Raw genomic sequence first — 19,325 nt, forward strand, 5'->3', positions numbered from 1 at the left:
GGCAGAGCCTTTTCACACCTCATGGGGGTCCAGGCATGTGATTACCACCAGATGAGGCAGGAAGCAGYTGCAGAGCAGCACACACAGCCTGTGTCTCCTGGTGCTTGAAGCTGGCAGCACTCCCTGCCAGTCCTGCAGTGGCTCAGAGCCAGGGCCTCTTGTTGCACAAGCACCTCTGGAGCCACCTCCTCCAGAGCCACGGAGCAGGGCARGCATTCCCCTTTGTTCCCAGAACTTGACTGTGTTTGGATGAAGCATCAGCAATGTGAGGACTGGCTTTAGCTTTCCTGATGGCCCCAATGCACCTCCTTCCAAATGCCCTCGCTGGCTCAGGAGCTCAAAGGAGGCAGGTAGGCAGCACTGCCACTCCACCAGGATCCTCTGGAGAACTGGGGGAGGGAGATCTCCTGTGTGCAACCAGGTAAAAGGATGAGCCCCAAATGATGACGCTGCTCCTTGGGCTGGGAACGATCCAGCAGAGTGAAACCACCCCCGGGATTTCCACAAGCCACCTGACAAGTGCTGGCTCTCCTGTCGCTCACCACAGCCTCCCAGCAGGAAGGGTGAGAATGGTCAGCTTCCCCTGGGACAGGCAGGGAACAGAGCCCTGCTTTTCCTGGGCACACCCAGCCAGAAGCTGTGCCAAGGTTAAGAGGACTTCCAAGAGATTCAGGCATTTAACACAACTTAAAAAAAAATTACAAATATTTTAATAAAATTCATTATAAGTTACAGATTCCTGGAGAACAGGCTCCAGTGTATAAAATAGGGAGACAGGCTGGGAAGAGCASGGAAAGCACCAACAGGAACCTCTTTCCCCAGAGGAAAGAAGAAAGAGGGACAGAAAGGTTCTGACAGACATTTATTGGGGGAAGAAAACCAAAAACAAACCTCTAAGAATGGTCCAGTGGATGGATGTAGAAAGACAAATCAGTCCATGTCCCTCTGTTCCTCCACCCTCCCAAATCCTCACCCCCAAAGGCAAACACATATGACAAGTCCTGTTTAAGTCACATATTTTAACAGGTTCACGTAGACCTCAGATCCAAGCACAGTCTGAAGATACTGATCTTCTGCAGCCCTGGGTGCCAGCAGGGATGCCTGAGAAGCCAAGAGGAAGACTCTTGGTTCAGGTCCTTGGGATGCACTGACACAGTGGTACAGTRCCATGTCAGATGATGCCAAAGGGGCTGGTCCCCGATGACAGCTGAAGTCCCTTCTGTATGGAAAGGGCATCCACCCCACAGCAGGCGTTTGWGGGGCAGTGGCTGCAGTCCTCAGCAGCTGCACAGCGAGAGCGGGGCCCTGACCCACAGGGCCAAGCGACAAGAACCGACAGCACAAGCAGGAAGGAGGGGTGACAGCAGGCTCAGAGCCCTCCTGCAGGGACAGGCCAGCACACAGAGCAGCCCAGAGCTTGATGCTGAGATGAAGAGCTGAAATGAAGCAGCTTCCCTACAGGGCTCTGTGGGGCCCTCCACCCACCAGGGCCCYTCACACAGCACACATCTCTCCACTSGGGTCCTCCATCCAGCCCAKAAGGCACCAGGGCTGGGGGGGTGACCTGGCAGCCAGATTCCACTTCCCTGCCATGCTGGAAGAGGGCAGGGGGAAAAGACAGATGCACGRAGAGATCTGAAATCCAGCCAGACCACAAGCAAAGGGAAGCTTGGCCACCTGTATTTGTACACGAGGAGGTGGGGTCTGTTAGTCCAGGACAGCCATGAGGAGAAGCAGTTCCCGAAAGGCACTACCATGGCGGCCACTGAGCCCAGATTTGTTTTTGACAACGTTGCTGATGTTCTTCAGCTGCTTGTAGCACAACTTGCATTTCTGAAGCCTGAAAAAAAAATGACAGCAGACACAGCATGAATCCTTAGTTGTCTGAGGTGTGGCTGTTCCTGCAGTGCCAGAGAGGCAACTCAAGCAGGAGAAAAAAGCCCTGAAAATGGCCTGAAAGAGGCTGAAATATGAGCACAGCTCTGCAAAAACACCAGGCATTCAGCCCATGTCCTGATGAGACAGGAGAATGGCATCCACATAAGGGCTCTTTCACCCCTCTTCCCCCTTTGGCAGTACAGTCCAAGGAGGAAGGAGGTGCTGTTTTCCAAAGGCCAGTTTTCAGAGCAGAGCTATCCCATGAATGAACTGGAAATCCAGGGCCTGGTTACCAACTGCTGAGTCTTGTGAGGCAGAGGGGGAAGTTACAGGGTGGTTTTACTCCCGCTGCTGTTTTGGTATGATTCAATGCACAGAGACAAAGGGAAAAGCAGTCCTTGGCCTTCTCCTCTGAGCAGGAGGGTTTGCTGYTTGCAAAGGGAAGGCATGTACAGTCTGGTATCAGAGCCTTAATGCAAGGRCAAAGCTCACCCCAGAGAAAGGTTGGTCCCAACAGGGAGCAAGCAGAAGCRTGTGCCTCACCTTTCCTCTCTGCTGATGTCCACTCCGACAGAAGGTGGTGCAGCGAGGATGTCTGTGATGAGTGGCAGGAATCTCTGGAGAATGAGTTTCAGGGATGTGCAGCCTGTCTGCACGTAACTGAAAAACAGAGAGTCGAGTCTCTCATGAATCTCACTCCTGTTCCCCCCAGCAAACAGCCCTCAAACGACCCCACTCCACCACCTGTAACCAGGCAGGGAGAGCAACAGCCAAGTACCAACAATGCATCTTAGTTCCAAAGCTTTCACAAAGCGAGCCTGTTCCAAAGGTCCTGGCACATACCCTGCCAAGTGGGACCTCTCTGCTCAAGGGCAGAGATGTCCTGCCAAGGGAACCTGGCAGAAGCTTCTCTCCCAGAAGAAAAGAGCAGAAACTTCATCTTAAGAGAGAGGCTTYATTATTTTTCCCCCTAAGGATGAGTTTGCAGGGCCATTGAAGGACTTCATTCCCCTTGTCCCAAGCTAAAAGCTTCACTCCCATTGGTGTGCAAAGCCCATTTGTTTTACATGACCCCTTCTGGCTGCCAGAGCTGTCTTCAATCCAACACACCTACACCAAATCCCACTATCCTGCTCTTCATGCCCACGCGTACCTTCCATATCTTTTCCCATACACACCTGGCAACTCCATCATTCTTTTCCAAGCATCATATCAGCATGATACTGTATCTGCAGTGATTTCTCAGGATTTTATTTCAGGTACAAAATGCCCAGCAGAGCTCCTTATCTCTATCTACACCCTGTCCCCCAAGTATACCATGTTCTTGGGGCCTCACCTTTCATATTTACTTTGGAGTAGYTTTTCTATCTGTGGAAGGACTATAGTACACAAATCCAGCTTCCAGAGAGATCTGAAAAGAAAAGGACATAATGTGAGATTGGAGACTGAGGCTTTACAAAGCTGAGCCGAGTCAAATAAGACTTCCTGGCAAACGCCCAGGCAGAGACACTCAGGTTCACTGAGCAAGTTCACTGACTCCCCCTCGTGAGAGAAAGTGGCAGGTTCTGACATATTTCATTGACTCCMAGCAGAATCACTTTAGGAAGCCTCAAGACTTCGATTTCCCTTAGCCCCAAACAACTCCAACAGATCCTGCACTGCAGACTTGAACATGTGACTACAAGCACAAGAATTTCATGCTGCYATGGCCCACTGGACACGAGGCAGGTACAAGGCAGAACTCCCAACTCTCAGYCAGGCAGCTCTTGAGCATCCCAGGGGCTGTCCCCACTCAGGACTCACGCTTTTTGGTTGACAATATTCAAGAGATCCACAACAACAGACAGATCATTGATTGCCACTGCAGAGTCCAGAGAGTTCTGGAAGAGAAGGGGAAAAAAAAGTCATCTATTGCAGAGGTCAGACTGGGCTAATGCAAATCAGTATCAAGTGCCACTTTTCCAAAACAAGGTAGAAGAAACATGAAACTGGCTAGGGAAGAGAACTCCCTCATGGGAAAGTTTTCTCCACATTTCTTTGTGACCATTCAGCTGCAGGTGGGACACAGCAGCACTCTGTGGTACACCCTTGGGGAYAAGGGCCACGAGATCCTGTGTTTTGTACGAAGCAGAATCAGCCCCAGACAAGCAAACAGAGCTGCTCAGCTGCCCCCTCATGAGCCTCAAGGTCTCTCCACATCTTRCCTTGATGTCACTGGTGCTCCATACAGCCCTCACGGTGTCCAGGTTCTTGTGACGGCTGGTGAGCACCACACACATGGTCTCGTGGCCTTTCCTGATCTGGGACATGGCTTCCTCATCCACCAGCTCCGTCTGGCTTTGGTTTTTCACAGCCTGGAAGTACAGACACCAGTAACAGAGCAGGATGGCACAGAAGAGTKGGGGCTTTCTCTGGCCTAGGTGAGAGCCAATTTTGGTGCACAGAATGTCAGCAAACACTGACGTCCTTGCAGATAGTTGTAAAAACCTTTTGAAATGGAAATGCTCARTTTGTTCTGATTTCAGTTACTTATTTTCTGCTTTTTCTACTGTGTCAATCACAAACATGTTTAAAGCTTTGGAAAAACTCTCAAAAAGGTGAATTTAAAGTAAGTTTTCARACCCAGCATGTTTTAATGAAGAAATGTTTTCACATAAATCCTATTTTTTAATGTGAAACACTTGTCTGGAAACTGCAAATTTTATTACAAAGCATAGATCTTACATAGTTTATTATATTCTCAATTTACTTCCTGCCCAGACCATGCTAGAACCACTACTTCCTTTGCTCATGTTTAGAGATAGAGCAGAGCATCCTRATGATCCCATTCTCCCTTTCTAGCACAAGGGAATACCCTCCCCAAGAGAGACCAAGAAGCCTCCAAGGTGCAAGAGGCAGAGATTCCTGTGAAATTATTATGTACGTGTCACGGCAGACACCAATTTTTAAATGAATCACTGTCTGGTACATGGAATAGTTCAGTGACTGTGTCACCTCTTGCTCTCTGCTTTGGTAACAAGTTCTTCATGAGGAGGGCTCAACTCTGCTGTATTCACACCACCCTGCTGCCAATCACAATGGGACACCTCAGAAAACCCCCTTTCTGATGCCACCCAACACAGACATTGGCTAGAAAACATTGTYCAGAGACACTTACTGGAAGAAAGTCAGAAGCCTTCAGGCCAATGGGCTCATTCCTGGCTGCAGGAATCACTGATGGCTCTGTTCTGGTCAAAGAAGTTGAGGAAGCAATAGGTGGCCTCTGGACTGGATCAGGCTGCAGGGCAAATTGGGATAAAAGCTCTAGCAGGAGCAGTCTGGCCCTAGTCTGATGACATTTATTTCTGACCTGCTTTCTYCTCACAGCAGGGTCCTCACACAGAAGCAGCCTCCAGTTTGCTAGCAAAGTTTAAGAGGCAATAAAGTGTCTCAGGTACACACCAAGATGTAATTAAGATTTGTAAAGAACATGGAGATGCCCCAACAGAAGTGCCAAATGCTGTTATTGTTATCTGAAATTAGGGCAATGGGCTGTGGCCAGCCTGAAGGCTAAGAGAGAATTCTAAAGAAGCCAGTATAATGAATCCTGGCCCATCAACTTCTTGCAATTTTGGCAACAAAACAGCCTCTGTCAAGCATTTGCAGAAACCTGGCACTTGGTTCTCTTGAATGCCCCAATTCTGAGGTGCAAGGAGAAGCATCACTGCAAGCACAAGCAGCAAACAAAACAATAAAGCCTGTTGGAGGCTTGGCCTTGGTTCTGCTGCTAAGGCAAGACACTTGGCCTGACAATGTCTGGAACTACACTTTTACTGCCCTTCAGTAAAGAAATCAGCCTGAGTAGAAATCACAAAGTCTCCAGCTGATCTTTCACAGAGGGAGCAGGAACAGCGATTCACAGATCACAGAGTACTTACGAGCTCTTGCTTTGGCAATGAGGTCTGGATATCTGCAGCTTGGCTGAGCTTCACTGCTTCCTTTGCAGTTCCAGGCTCTACCAAGAGGGAGAGAGGTGGGAAAGCAGAAACTGATTATTACTTTCAAGAGTTGAGAGCAAAGGTTCTGTTTAGCTGCAGTGAAAGGAGTTGTTTCTGCCCTTCAGGCAGCTCTCCCTCTTTTGGGGGCCATTAAGTCCAGCCCCACCAAGGGGTCACTTCCATACTCACCATCCAAAGGAGGGGCTGGAAAGGGCTCATTCCGAGGAGGAGTTCGGCCTACAGATAGAGATTAAAAGAATAAACAAAAGAAGGAGCATCCAAGGCCACAGATATGTGGTAAGTCAACCTTGGAGCAGAGAAATCCCCGAAGAATCCACACATGAGGATAATCAGTGATATAACAAGCAGAGTTATCTCCTTTGGGCCTTGACAATTGTCGAGTTTAGCTAAAGGCTTTCAGCCTTCATGGATAGGAGGGACAAAACTGACCCTGTGGTTCACTGCTGYTGTAGAGGTGTGAAGCATGAGACAAGGCACTGTCACAACAAATKATATTGAAAAAAATCCACCTCCTGTTATTGATTTATATAAGTAAATAAAAATAATTGCTATGAATTCCTCAGAAAGAGTATYTCATTTTTATCATTTATATAAAAACTAGATACAGACACTGCACAATGCTTCCTAAACAACAATCTCTGCTTTAACAAAACATTTTGTTTTTCCTTCTTTAATGAAGGCTGCCAATCTTACACATATCAAAATGCTAAGCTAACAAAATTCCCTTAATATTAATCAGGATAGGAAGGTGGCACATTTACAATGAAGCTCTGGATTCTGAGCCAGGCTTCAAACAGCATTGCACCCTAGTAAAGGTGCCACCTTCCAGCTGAGCACCAACATGATCTGTTTCAGTGCCCAAGCACAGAATATTAAAGAAAAGCTTTCTAAACTCTGTKGCTCTCTAAGCCAAAGTTCAGTTCTATCAAATTAGTTTAGCTCCCTGACCTCAAACCCAAACGTTACTCAAAAGCACCATAAACCCTGGTACTGACAGATGGCATTCTTGGGCTGGAAGATCTCTTTATAATCCTCCTGATTCTGGATCTCAGCCTTTGATTCCTTCTCATCCCGGTCRTCTTCACTGCTAGGACTGTGCCTCTCACTCTCTGAGTTGTGCTTCACTCTGCTGTGGAAAAAGGGTTGTTGTCAGGGAAGCCATATTGTCAGAGTGAGAGAGAGCACTGAGTGCCTGGAACAGTTCCTTAAAACCTTGAAATTCAAGAAGCCAGCCAACCTCCTCACCTCTGTGGCTTGCTGCAGCTCGTTGAGGGCCTCTCATAGATGCGGCGAAGGGAGGACCCKGTGGGGGTAGGTGGCACAAGAGGCTGGTCGTCCCTGATCAGCCCGTGAGGAATAGAATCTGACTTCGGGACTCTGCTGAGATCCACAACGAAGGAAGAGACTGTGCTTTGTGCAAAGGAAACTCCTATCTGCAGAGGCAAAAGATCAAGGTAATTGATCAAGGAGTGGGGTGCATACCAGTCCTTTTGAGAACAGGCATGATGGAATGACACTGAGTAACTGTGCTTGAGGATTGCTCAGTTCAGTGCTGTGGATTTTTCAGCCTGAAGTTGCCAGTGATTTATGAAAGGCTTGGATAAAACTTCTGCCAAGCATAGCTTCTAAACACTGGTCAAACTCAGCCCCAGTTCTTTCCTCCAGAAGGCAAAGAGAGACAAAGWAGAGTACAAGGCACAACCTTTGGGCATGCTGCGAGCCCTGGCACAAGCTTACAAGTCTGAACGTCTGCAAGGAGGCAGCAGGATTTTATCTCGTGTTTCACAGCTGCCTCCCCCCACCTCGGGAGCAGTGGCTTACCAGCTGGTTATTGCTGATAGATAAGTCAGCTACTTTTCCCCAGTTCACCAAGACCACATCAAAACAGCGCTCGGGCTCCCAGCCATACACACGCAGCGAATCCTGGAAGCCACTGTACAAGCAGCAGCCATCGGGGTTGAAGAGCACACACCTGGGAGGAAGGCAGGAGGAAAATCAGGCACAGCATTCCCACCTTGATCAGTCCCTGTGGATCTCTGACTACACRGAACACCTTCAGTTCAGTTTCTAACAATGAACCTTCCAATGTGGTGCTCACCTGTGCAACCTGGTGGACCTGTGCAACACCTCCAGCAGCCCRAACTTCTCCCCAGTAACATCTCTGTCTGAGGAAACCCTCCCTTCACCCCACCTTTAGTCTTTGCCTAGCACACCGCAGTAAGAATTTAATGTACCTGACAGGAGTAGCCTCCTCTTCAATGCAGCTCACAACTTGAAACTTCTCCAGGTCCCAGAACCGAACAGTCCTGTACACACAACACAACAAAATTCATTGCCCATCTCTCTAAAAATCATTAATAAAACAAAACACTAATGACTTAGTTAGAATGACTTGCACTGTTGTGCACATATGGTGACCCTATACAGAAGGCTGGTCTAACTAAGATCTACGAATCCAGACAGATATTTAGAGGCTCTAGACACTGATGGATATTTAGAGCTGACCCAGAGCTAAGAGAACACCCTGCCAGCTGAGCAGGGCTGCCTGCTGTTCACASAGGATGTCAGCTGGATTAGTGAGATGCTTGGGGCTACACATTGGTTTCWAGAGTGGCAGAAGGTGCCATCAATTTTGGATGAGAAGGGAAGATCTTCATGTTCTGCCATCACAGATGTCAKGTCCTGCTGTCTAGATGTCTGCCTCCTGCAATGGCAGGTTTAAGTTGTGTGACATTCCTATTTCTCATGTTCYTATGAGGAAGGGCATCAGGAAATGGAACAGACATATACATTTCCTTTTTTTCTCCCGCCTCTTATGTACCTGTCAGAGCTGCCAGAAGCCAAAAGGTATTCATTGGGATGGAATTCAACAACGTTTACTGGRCCGGTGTGTCCTGTAAACTCAAACATTAACTTCCCAGCAGTCAGATCCCACAGCTRAAAGGAGGAAAGAAGAGAGACTCTTGAAGAGATTTAATGTTAGAGATTTCCAATACACTTGGAATTTTCTTGCATTGGCAATCTTCTAACACTTCCCCCCTTGAAGAACAGACTCAAGTCTGTCAAAGAAAGCAATAATCAAGAAAAAAGTACCATCCCAGTCATTTAAGGCTTTATTTTGGTTTGGGGTTTTTTTCTGTTATCTTTTATTTTCCATGTAATTTGTCCCCTAGAAGTTTCTGTTTTATATTTGGAGACTGAGACAAAATATAGCAGTTCCATCTGTCCCCACAGACTGTATCTCARAAGTGAACAAACAAAAATCCAAAAGCTCTGAATCCCTTAGCAATTCCTTCTTCCTGTGCCCTAGTTTCCATTTAAAAATGCAGTGAAATAACTGGTCAGTTAATTTCATGTGAAAAACTCTAAATAGAAATCAGTCCTTCATCCCCATTCCTCCATMCTCCATGTGAAACAGCTGAAGTCACTAMTTAAGTCAATACTTTTCTGAACTCCTTCTCTTGCTCTGCTCAGTCCTGGCAGCAATTTTCAGACTGATAATCACATGTAATGTATATAACACAAGCAGAGCCAGAAATTAGTCTGGTGAAGCCATGTGCAACTCATTCTACAAGGTTTACTGAGGCCAGCATTCAGGTATCACAACTCTACCACCATTGAAACCTGAATTTTTCTGTGCACAGTCTCTCCCAGTGTGTCTGCTGGATAAGGGTATTTCAACCCACGCAGGTCTTCTGTGGGTGCTGTGGGCCACCAGACATGATCCCCATAAGAAAACTGGTCTCTGCAAAGCCATGRGACTCAGCCAAGCTGCCTAATGAACTAAGGGTGTTTATAAATGAGTGCTGGTAATGCCTGGTAAAAAGACAATCCCAGCATTCCCAAGTGCCACAAGCACATAAGGAGGATGTCACAATAAATTACCTTTACAGTGTGATCATCAGCAGCAGAGGCCACCCATTTCCCATCAGGGCTAAAGCGGAGACACCGAACTGCTTCKGTGTGACCCTGAAATGAGGAAAACAAACAGTATTTTGGCTTTTGTCTTTCAATCCTATACAACATAATAAACCAAAATCAATTAAGTGTTTCACAGAGCTCACAGCTTGCAGAACACAACACTACTCAAGACACTACACCTAGCCACACTAAATGTGTGTAATCTCTCTCATCAAGATAGGAATGCCATCARTGTAAGTATGGCAAATACAGAACTGGCTTCATTAATAAGAATCAGTTCCAAATTACAGATTTACATACAGTCAGATAGAAGTGTTCTGACACTAAGTCTCTGGTTTTTTCATGAAATTAGAAAATATTTTGGGTAGAAAAAAGCCCTAAAAATAGACCCATCTCGGTGCAGTGCGAAAATCCATCAGCAATATATAGAAACCCTCATGGATGCCCTCCATCCCCCACTGAAGCCATCCTCACTATAGCACATGATATCCATTGATATCTCATAATATCCATTTTGTATTCCCATATAGCTCACAGAGACCTGCTGAGGTTTGAGAGGCCACTTCATAAATTGTGCCAATCTTATTTTCATGCTGAAAAACTAGGAAGTTTATTGTACATAACCACATTTAGGTTKCTCACAAGTCCTCAAAAGAAATATTTCTCCCCTCTTTGCCTGAAAACTAATGAAGCATTTTACCTTGAATGTGAAGATACAGCCTTTTCTTCTTACATCCCAGAGCTACAAGGAAGAAAAGCAAACAAAGGATATGTTTGGAGCAGTATGGGGGTCCTGCCAGAACAAGGGGTCTCTGTGTCACCAAGCTTACAGACACTGCAGAACAAAAGGGCTGCTGAACCCCTGTTGGCCTCAGGGGYATTTTCTAACTTAACTCCCCAAGTGAGAATCCTGGAAGGTAATTTCTTACTATAGCAGCTCAGTTCTGACAGTCAAACACCAGCCTGACGAAGCAGATACAATCGACAGCAACCAGGACATCTGTGCTTGCTGACACCAGGTCTTGGCTGGCACCTTACTCAGAGCCACATTCCACACCAGAGGAGTCACATTCATGAGCTGGCTGTGAAAACACACGCACAGATTTCACAAGCATTCACAAACACACCTGCCCACACATGGAAATGATGATGTGCAACATCTACCAATAGCTTGACACAAAACACGTTCTGGCACTCTTTAAAACACAGACAATGCAGGTAAAGAGGGAAATCTCTAGTGGAAGACGGGTTTTACCTTAATATTGGTGTCCAAAGAGCCAGATGCCACAAAGCTTCCAAAAGGATGGAAATGAAGGCTGCAGATATTTGCTTTGTGACCTGGTAAYGTACGAAGAACTGGGAAAAGGAGAGGCAGAGCAGAGAGAAGGAACAGGGGACAAATATTTAGTAGTTCATTTCCACCAGACACCATGCAGAAGTGTAACCATATTGTATTTTATACTATAATGTGTTTTATGGAAATATGCATTACTTTACAGAAATGCATCTGACTATACCCTGGCAATGCTAAGAAACAGCAATAGAGAGCCCATGATCAATGAACCTAATGAAATTCCTGTCCTTTGGTATGGAAACCACAGATAGAACTCCAAAGGTCTCCATTCTGAAAATGAGGCAGCTGGCAGGCAGGACATCTTCCCATTTGTTACAGACAGAAAAATGGGCCAKAGGAGAAGCAGTTTTAGCCAGGAAGTGAAATGGTCTTGACCTCYTGCTGCATTCACCTCACAGACTTTTTTCACACGGCTCTGCACCCCTATCCAGGCACCACCTCTTAGGTTCCAATATTCACCCTGAACTCCTTCAATTGACACTTGCAAGAATCATCACAAAGACAGGAAATGGATGCTTAGGAAGCAGGAGACAAAGGAGTGATCAGAGTGTTTCAGCAAGTCATCAAGTAACACCCCCTGTAATTGTGGAAACCCGAAAGGACCAGTAGAACTGGTACACTCTATCCTGGCAAGCAGAGACAAATGCAGAACTCAATGCTAAGAAAAATKGCTCAGAGAGTAACAACGGCAATCCCTCTCCATCATCTGTCATCTGGAACAAGCTGATGATTCCCCTGGCAGAATTTAGCTCTTGAGCCAGAGCTGGGGTGGTCATTTGTATAGACACTGGCCCATAGGTCTCCCACTCCTCACTAGCAGAGCCAAACTATTCCATAACTGCACTGATTCTAACTGTCCRAATGACAAAAGTGCTTTTCATTATTAATGCTGCCTGTAGTTTGCCTTCTTAGCTCAGCCAATGTAAGTATACTTTCATTACACATTCCTTCTATGAACCTGTACAAAATATTCAGTCATCTTCTGATACTCCTCCTAGAATGCATTYGAGTGATTTATGATACCTTTGCAAAATCATTCTAGGATTTGAGGAAAATGCAATAAATAATGCATGACTCAATAGTGGCCTTTAAAGGATCAGAACTGATGAGTTCATGGCTTTTACAGTTTATTAAAAATTAGGTCTTTGTCTATTTATGTGACCATGGAGGAGCAGGAGAGCAGAAAAACTGCTTGAGGTAAAAAGAAAAGTCAGAACTGAAGAACGAGAAGTCAATGAACAGAGGATTCCTGCCTTTATGAAGAACCTAATAAACTTAAAACTTCCCATCTGGTTTGTGATCTTTTTATTAAAGTTGACAATTTTATGCGGAGACTCTGAATACAAATTCTATATGCCTAATTATCTACACATGCATGGAAAYTAATATGGGATATAGATTTTGACACACTCAGGTAAAAACCATAGAAACTAGTTCCTCAGATCAGTGTCYCCAGTACATGTCCAAAGTTCTGCTTGAGCATGAATACACAGCTCCACAGCCTCAGTAGAAGAGAAAAAAAGAGATGCATACAGAGACAAAACCAATGCCAGGCTCCTGCTCCTTCTTAAATCAGGAATCTTCTGGGTCAGCACAGACATTAAACATAAAGATTCTCCAAAAAGTGCACATGAGCAGAAGCAAAAACTCCTGGATGCATACCTTTGGCAGCTTCCAGGTCCCAAACTCGAATGGACCCTGACCGGGACCCTGCAACTATGAGCTTCTCATTTGGGTTGACCTGCAGACTCTCGATGGGGGTTGTGTGGCCTGTCAARCTCTGCAAAGAAAACCATTAGTCACAGTGAACAGCTGCTGGCACAGCCTTTAATAAACCACAGTGTATTGTTGYTCATACTTGAGGGTAACTCTTTAGCCATGAGTTGGGACCACCCGGCTATGCCACTGGTCCTTTTTCCTCAGCTAGCAGTATGGCAGAGCACCCTAAAGCCATCACTGCACCCAGCACAGCACACCTGTCTTCCCACATTATCCCACTTTCTGGGGCACGCTGACTAAGTTTTAAAGGATGCATCAACAGAGACACAGGTAGTTAAACATTAGGTGCGGATGCTCAGACAAGGTTGACACATTCTTACATCATAAAAATTATGCTGTGCAAGCACAATGGAACCATGTTTGCTCTAAATGGGTCATGTAAGTGTCATGAACCAGTTACAAAATCAAAACAAGAGCAAAAGCAGGGCTACTTTGAAAGCTTCACACAAGCACAGAGCCATAGGTCGCTGCCAGCAATGGATGTCAGTGATAATATGGTGTTAATACTGAAGTACTGACTTGAGGCATAAGGCAGTAATTCACATTTATGAAGTTCCTTTCATCCTTGAGCACCTGAAAGCTTACAAATTACATCAGCATTTTGAAAAGGCCTGTATTTAAGTAAAACACAAGAATATTTAAAACAACCTCTAGAAAACAAATTTCACCACTGCAGACTTTCTGCTTGCCAAACAAGCAATATTCTCTGCTTTACTCCATCCTCAAATATGTCTTTTTAAATAGCTACAGCTCTGTGCCTCCCACACACATACAGAGGCTAGGAATGCCAGCTGGAACCTGCTTCTTCTGATGGGGCTTTCTTAGGAATCCATGAGCAATTGAAATCCTCTATAAATTCCACAGCTGCAACTGCCACTGCTTAGTGAGGACCACAGCTCAAACTTAAWCTGAGTTGCCATGTTACTTGGAAAGTTCCTCTTCTCCCTCTTTCCCAACTCATAAACATCAAGAATCCTTACAATATAAACACTAAAAATTATTTCAGAGGACAATCCCAAAAATCAAGATTCTTTTGATATACAAGAACAGCATAAGCAGCTTCRSTCAGCCCCTGCMTCTCAGAAACAGCAGCTCCMAMMWYYKKKGKTYCMARGRRGSGCAGGAGAAGTRCAGCTCTCCACTCCCACAGAAAAGCTASRGAGTTAGTCCTTCAATCTGCTTCTYAAATAAGGCARTACTTCAGTYTCAAACTAGAGTCATGCTACCACCAAGGGTCTGGAAGGACACGGCTTAACTACACTATGCAAGAAGCACAGCCAGGCCAAAGGTGACGCTTCATACACTCAATGAACAGAACAATAAATCAGAYACATTCCCTTTTTAGCCTTTTTGACCCCACTTTTCCATTTTCTTCCTCATTCATACTGGCTAGAGCAATGCCTTCAATGACACAACACTATTGTACTTTAAATTAAACAAATGACAATTAAACAAATGACAAGGCACATGTGCTCAAGTTAATTTTATACGACGCTCACTCAAAGAAAAAGTGATGCAGGACAGATATCTGTTAAATATATATTTATGGTGCACTTTASTGATCACTGCTGTGGTAACCCTGCCCTTGCTAACACACTGCACCCAGCGTTACTCCTCCCCAGCCTACAGCAAACTATTGTGGCAACCTTTGTTCTGAMATTTAGGGACTGTGGCACAGGTGGGAATGCATTCTGCAGGGGATATCTCCTCCTGCAACTGCAAAGCCCAGAGTATAAAACTGGCCCCTGTAGCCTGCACTGTGTAAAACTAGCTATTCTTGTACAAAACTCTACCTTTAATTATTTGTAACCTAGTAATACATAAAGCACAATATTCATTATCTAAGTACAGGCTCAGCTCAAGCATTCCYATAATGTATCCAGAGCAGTGGTCTCACCAGGCACCCAGTTCTGTCCCTATCTTCAGCTATAATCTGGTTACACAGCTTTGTGTTGGTAAACTCTATTCACAAGTCCCACAGTCTCCACCCCAGCAATCTTCCCCCTCATTCCCTACCCTGCAAACCTCAGAATTAATATCCCCATCTCCCAAAAGCTGAAAACAGGTCTGTTCTTACCATGATGCAGTTGGGCTTGCTAACTGACCATATGTTGACCCGACAGTCATCTCCTCCAGTGGCCAGCATCCGGCCTGAACCTTTTCCCAGGACTACTGACGATACATTGCTGCTGTGGGCCACAATCTCTTCTGCACAAAACAAAGCAAAGAGTTATTACAGATTAGTATAACAATTTCCATCCCATCCCTCCAGAAGGACWAAAAAAATATTCTTCCTCCAGAAACATTTCCCAGTTTCCACTGGACAAGCTGCAGCAGCCCACTGTTCAGATAAGAAGTCACACTATTATCTTGCTTTCAACATCCCCTCTTGGCTTTGCCTGCTGCACTTGAGACATTTGCTGACCAATGCTTCATGACTCCAGTCCTCACATGGCTCACAAAAAGTGTCTTCTCTCAACTGCAGCAGCTCAGGAGCTTTTGAAGATTTGCTCAAGTGCAGCAACATCATCACAGAAGTGCTTTACCTGCAATAATGCACAGCAGCCAGAGTAATCTAGTGAAAGGCYCTCTAATCCTGCTCTAGAGAGCAGCAGCAGACAGTCCAGCCTGAGAGCAACTGGCAGAGGAGCAGCAGTACAGTTTGGTACCTTACCCAGAAAAAAGTCAGACTCAGCAGCGGGGAGAGGTGGAGCTCCCTTCCCTGAGTTCTGACAGAGGCTTTGCCACATCCCCACTAGGTAACACAGGCAAAATTGAGCACTGTAGAGTGTGCAACTGWGACAAAGGAGGGTGAATACCTATCCAAAAGGGCAATAAAAAACATGTCTGATTGATGATAAATGACTGTTAAAAACTGGGAGCAGAGAGGAAGCTCAGACATTGCAACAACAGAACTCTATGGAAACCTCATCATGAAGAAACCCATTTGGGGCAAAAAAGAAGCTGAACAAGCATCTTTGCTTAGACATCTTACAGTGGAATTTTAAATTCWCTCAAAATTTTGGCAGGGGCTTTTGGCAGATGCATTTACCGGTATCTTCATCTTACTGTTCACTTCTTTGAAAGGTCACAGGAYCTGCATGCCTAATAGTTATGAAACTATAAAAATAGTAATGTGTCTGTAAAAAGGCTAGGTAGCATCAATTCAGCTTTCATTAGGGTTGTTTGGCTGGGAGGAGCAATTTGATTGTTTTACAGGCGACACTAATCCAAAAGGATATTAGATATCTGCTAATATCACTAATAATTATAGGTACTTTGATCTCAAACTTCCAAGAGTGCTTTTAGGAAAACAAAACTGTGCAACTTTCACTTGGGCTGGAGAAACACCTTTCMAATTATAAGGGTAACTGAACCATAAATTACACGCAAAGGGCAAATCTGAAAACATGCCTGTATTGTGTTGAAAGACCAAACTTCCACATAAAAATGCTAAAACAAAGCTTGTATGGATACACAGACTAGAAGGAAACCAAAAGTACAATTAGCATTAATAGATCAACTCACTAGTTAAACTTGTAAGGACAGATACTGAGGATTGCTGCTGAAATGAGTGTCAGCAGCTCCACTTTTTCCCCTCATGATTTCCTTCTTAATAATATATTGTAAGTTTAAAARTCATTGTGAAAGCATCCAAACCTCTGTTTATAAAAGCAAGCTGATAACCTGTTTGCTTTGGCCAGAGAGTTTCCTTCGCTCCCCCACAAACCCCTTAAACCCACAATTTTTTTGTTTAATGAAGTTCTTGTCACCAGCTATCACACACCAGCCCAGTAACACTAAACTCCTAACTAGCATTGCTGAAATATCCCAAACATTCAGAATACTTCCTGCGCTAAAGTGGATGCTAAGATGGGGCAGAGCCCAGCAAAAATGTAGACCAAGAACCTCTATTCACCTATGCAGAATGGAGCTGGATAGACTTCCAGTTTTTCCTGCAACTGGAATTTCACGGATGGGAAGATAACATAGCAAACCAGCTTTCTGCTCAAAAAGATAAAAAATTCCTAAGTCAGTTATCTCAGATGCCTTCATGTTTTACTAGTCAAGGACACAATTTCTGCCAGCCAATTTCCAGACCCCATTCACTGACTAAAGCAAYTGATCACGTCCTGTTGCTACTATGCATTCCTCGACAGCCCCTGTGAAATAACTTTTCAGTGACCAGCTAGAAACTCAAAGTCAGCAACTGTCTATTGCTCCTTCAGAGGAAGAAAAATGGACATAAAACCAGTAGATTCTCACTAGCTCTTGCAAAGCCATTTCAAGACAGTGRGACACTGGCCCTGCAAAGATCACCCCATTCCTCCTGCAGCAGAGAGTTCAATGAACTTTCTGTAACAAGTGAGCATCAATGAAGGATAACCCCACAGAAGCTAARTCTGGGGCTTTCTCCCTGACACTGAGGGAATTCCCCACCATAATTTGGCTCTCAAGAGCAGTTTCTATTGAATGACAGCATATTCTGAGTTGCAAGGGACCTACAAGGATCATCAGGTCCTACTCCTGCTTGTTCTGCTCAGGACAATCCCACCCTCTGTCTGAGAGCTATGTCCAAACGCAGGCTCGATGCCATGAGCACCTCCCTGGGGAGGCTGTTCCAAGCACCCTCTGGGTGAAGAACCTTTTCCCAATGTTCAACCTAAACTTCCCCTGGCACAGACCAGACTCTCCCTCAGATACTGTCACTGGTCAGAGAGAGCAGAGATCCAAGCTGTCTCTTCAACACACTCATCAAGAAGCTGCAGCCCATGATAAGCTCTGCCCTTAGTGTCCTCCAGACTGAACAAGCCAAGAGACCCCTGTCGCCTTGGGTCGACATGTCCTTTGCATGCTACAGCTCTAGACACTTCACCATACTCATAGCCCTTCTTTGGATGCTCTCCAAAAGCCTTATATCCTTCTCAGACTGTGGTGCCCAAACCTGCMCCCAGGACTCGAGGTGAGGGCTGCACCAGCACAGAGCAGGACAGGACCATCACCTTCCTCGAWGCACCTCAGGACACAGCTGGCCCTTTGGGCTACCAGGGCACACTGGTGACTCATTTTCAACTTGCCAYCAACCAGGAACCCTACGTCCCTTTCTGTGGGGCTGCTCTCCAGCCTCTCATTCMCCARTCTATCCGTAAATCCAGGGTGCCCTTTGACAGGTGCCCCATCCTTCACCGATTGGGTTGTTCTTGTACTACAGTAGAGTCATGTGGGGTTAGACAGACACTTAGCCTAGTGCTGCAGCAGCTAGTCAGAAAAAACAAAGGCCATGACCCTTTTGGAAAATAGCACTGACAAGGCCATGCTATTCACTGTGCCGCTGTCTTCCAACATGACATCCAGGAGTTAAAAATTACAGTCAACAATGTAGACAGAGGGTCGCGGCACCATATCCAGAGCAGGGATGAGGTGGCTCCTATCCCTCCCCGCTCCCAGCAGGGGCGGCTCCCTCGCCCGGCACTCACGCAGCTTCCATGCCGTCTTCGTGGTGACGGCCACGGCCATGGCTCAGCGCGGCGCCTCTGGGGCGGGCAGCGCCTTCCTCCTCCCGGCGAGGCGAGGCGAGGCTCGGCTCCGCTGGCGCGTCCTACAGCCAGGCCGTGCACCGGGACTGCCCCGGCCGTCCTGCGGGTACGCGAACACGGTCACGGCGAGACCCTCCCGAGAGGCGGTGCGGCGCAGTACGAGGCCTCACTGCTGATGAACATCACGGGACGGGAGCGCTGGTCGGGGGGACGGCGATCGCCTGGACGCTGGTGGCGGCGGGGCCCGGCGGTACCGGACCGGGAGCCCCCGCCCGCCACCGCCCCACAACCGCCCCTCACAACAACCCCGCGCCGCGCCGGGCGGTTGCCCGGGCTCCGCGCGCCGCTCGGCCAATAGAAAGCGTGGGCGGGGTGGTTGCCATGGCGACGGCAGCGCGGCGGCCACTCGCACTGCGGCTTCTTGGCGGGGCGCCGCGGGCGCGGCCAATCAGAAGGCGGCGCGCTGGATGGGGGCCGCCATTTTGCGGGGCCGCCCTGAGGGGCGGGGGCTGGGTCGCTCCCGTTCCGCGGCCGGTTCGGAGCGTGGAGCCGCCCCGGAGCTTCCGTGAGGGCGGCCGCGATCATTCCCGGACCTCGTAGCTTGCTGCCTGCCGGCGGTCGAGGCCGTCGTGCYCCTGGGCTGCGGCCGGTGTGTSCCAGGAGACGGTGCCCGGGTGTCAYGGGCACAGCCCGGTGGGAGCGGGACTCCTGCGAGGGTTCTGTGCCTCTCGCCGCCCGGCTGAGGTGCGGTTGCGCCGCATGTGCGTGTTTCTCGCCGCCCCTGAAGCWAATTACTCCATCTACAGTGAAAAATCAAATTAATTTGACGCTACTCCTTGATAGTAACCCAAGAATGCA

The 19,325-nt window shown here is 46.8% G+C and overlaps 1 protein-coding gene across 2 annotated transcripts; it reads right to left on the reverse strand.

Annotated features, from left to right (window-relative positions):
• Window positions 1–687: 687 nt before the first annotated feature.
• Window positions 688–18,809, reverse strand: KATNB1 (katanin regulatory subunit B1). 2 transcript variants are annotated; one of them, XM_057376331.1, is made up of 19 exons: window positions 18,408–18,809; window positions 15,008–15,138; window positions 12,814–12,931; window positions 11,053–11,153; window positions 10,498–10,539; window positions 9,762–9,845; window positions 8,698–8,813; window positions 8,111–8,182; window positions 7,698–7,848; window positions 7,122–7,309; window positions 6,872–7,002; window positions 6,045–6,092; window positions 5,796–5,872; window positions 5,036–5,155; window positions 4,083–4,232; window positions 3,682–3,758; window positions 3,215–3,289; window positions 2,422–2,538; window positions 688–1,840 (listed from the first exon to the last, which is right to left on the reverse strand). In XM_057376331.1, exons 1-19 carry the CDS (start codon window positions 18,445–18,447, stop codon window positions 1,708–1,710), a joined length of 1,971 nt encoding a protein of 656 aa, XP_057232314.1. In that variant the 5' UTR covers window positions 18,448–18,809; the 3' UTR covers window positions 688–1,707. The 2 variants fall into 2 exon arrangements, with proteins under 2 accessions (XP_057232314.1, XP_057232313.1); XM_057376330.1 differs by having other exon boundaries at window positions 6,872–7,005.
• Between the last annotated feature and the right edge of the window lie 516 nt (window positions 18,810–19,325).

The sequence above is a fragment of the Malurus melanocephalus genome, unplaced genomic scaffold, assembly GCF_030028575.1.
Source record: "Malurus melanocephalus ecotype Western Australia unplaced genomic scaffold, MMel_1.1 scaffold_278, whole genome shotgun sequence".
NCBI classification, from domain to species: domain Eukaryota; kingdom Metazoa; phylum Chordata; class Aves; order Passeriformes; family Maluridae; genus Malurus; species Malurus melanocephalus.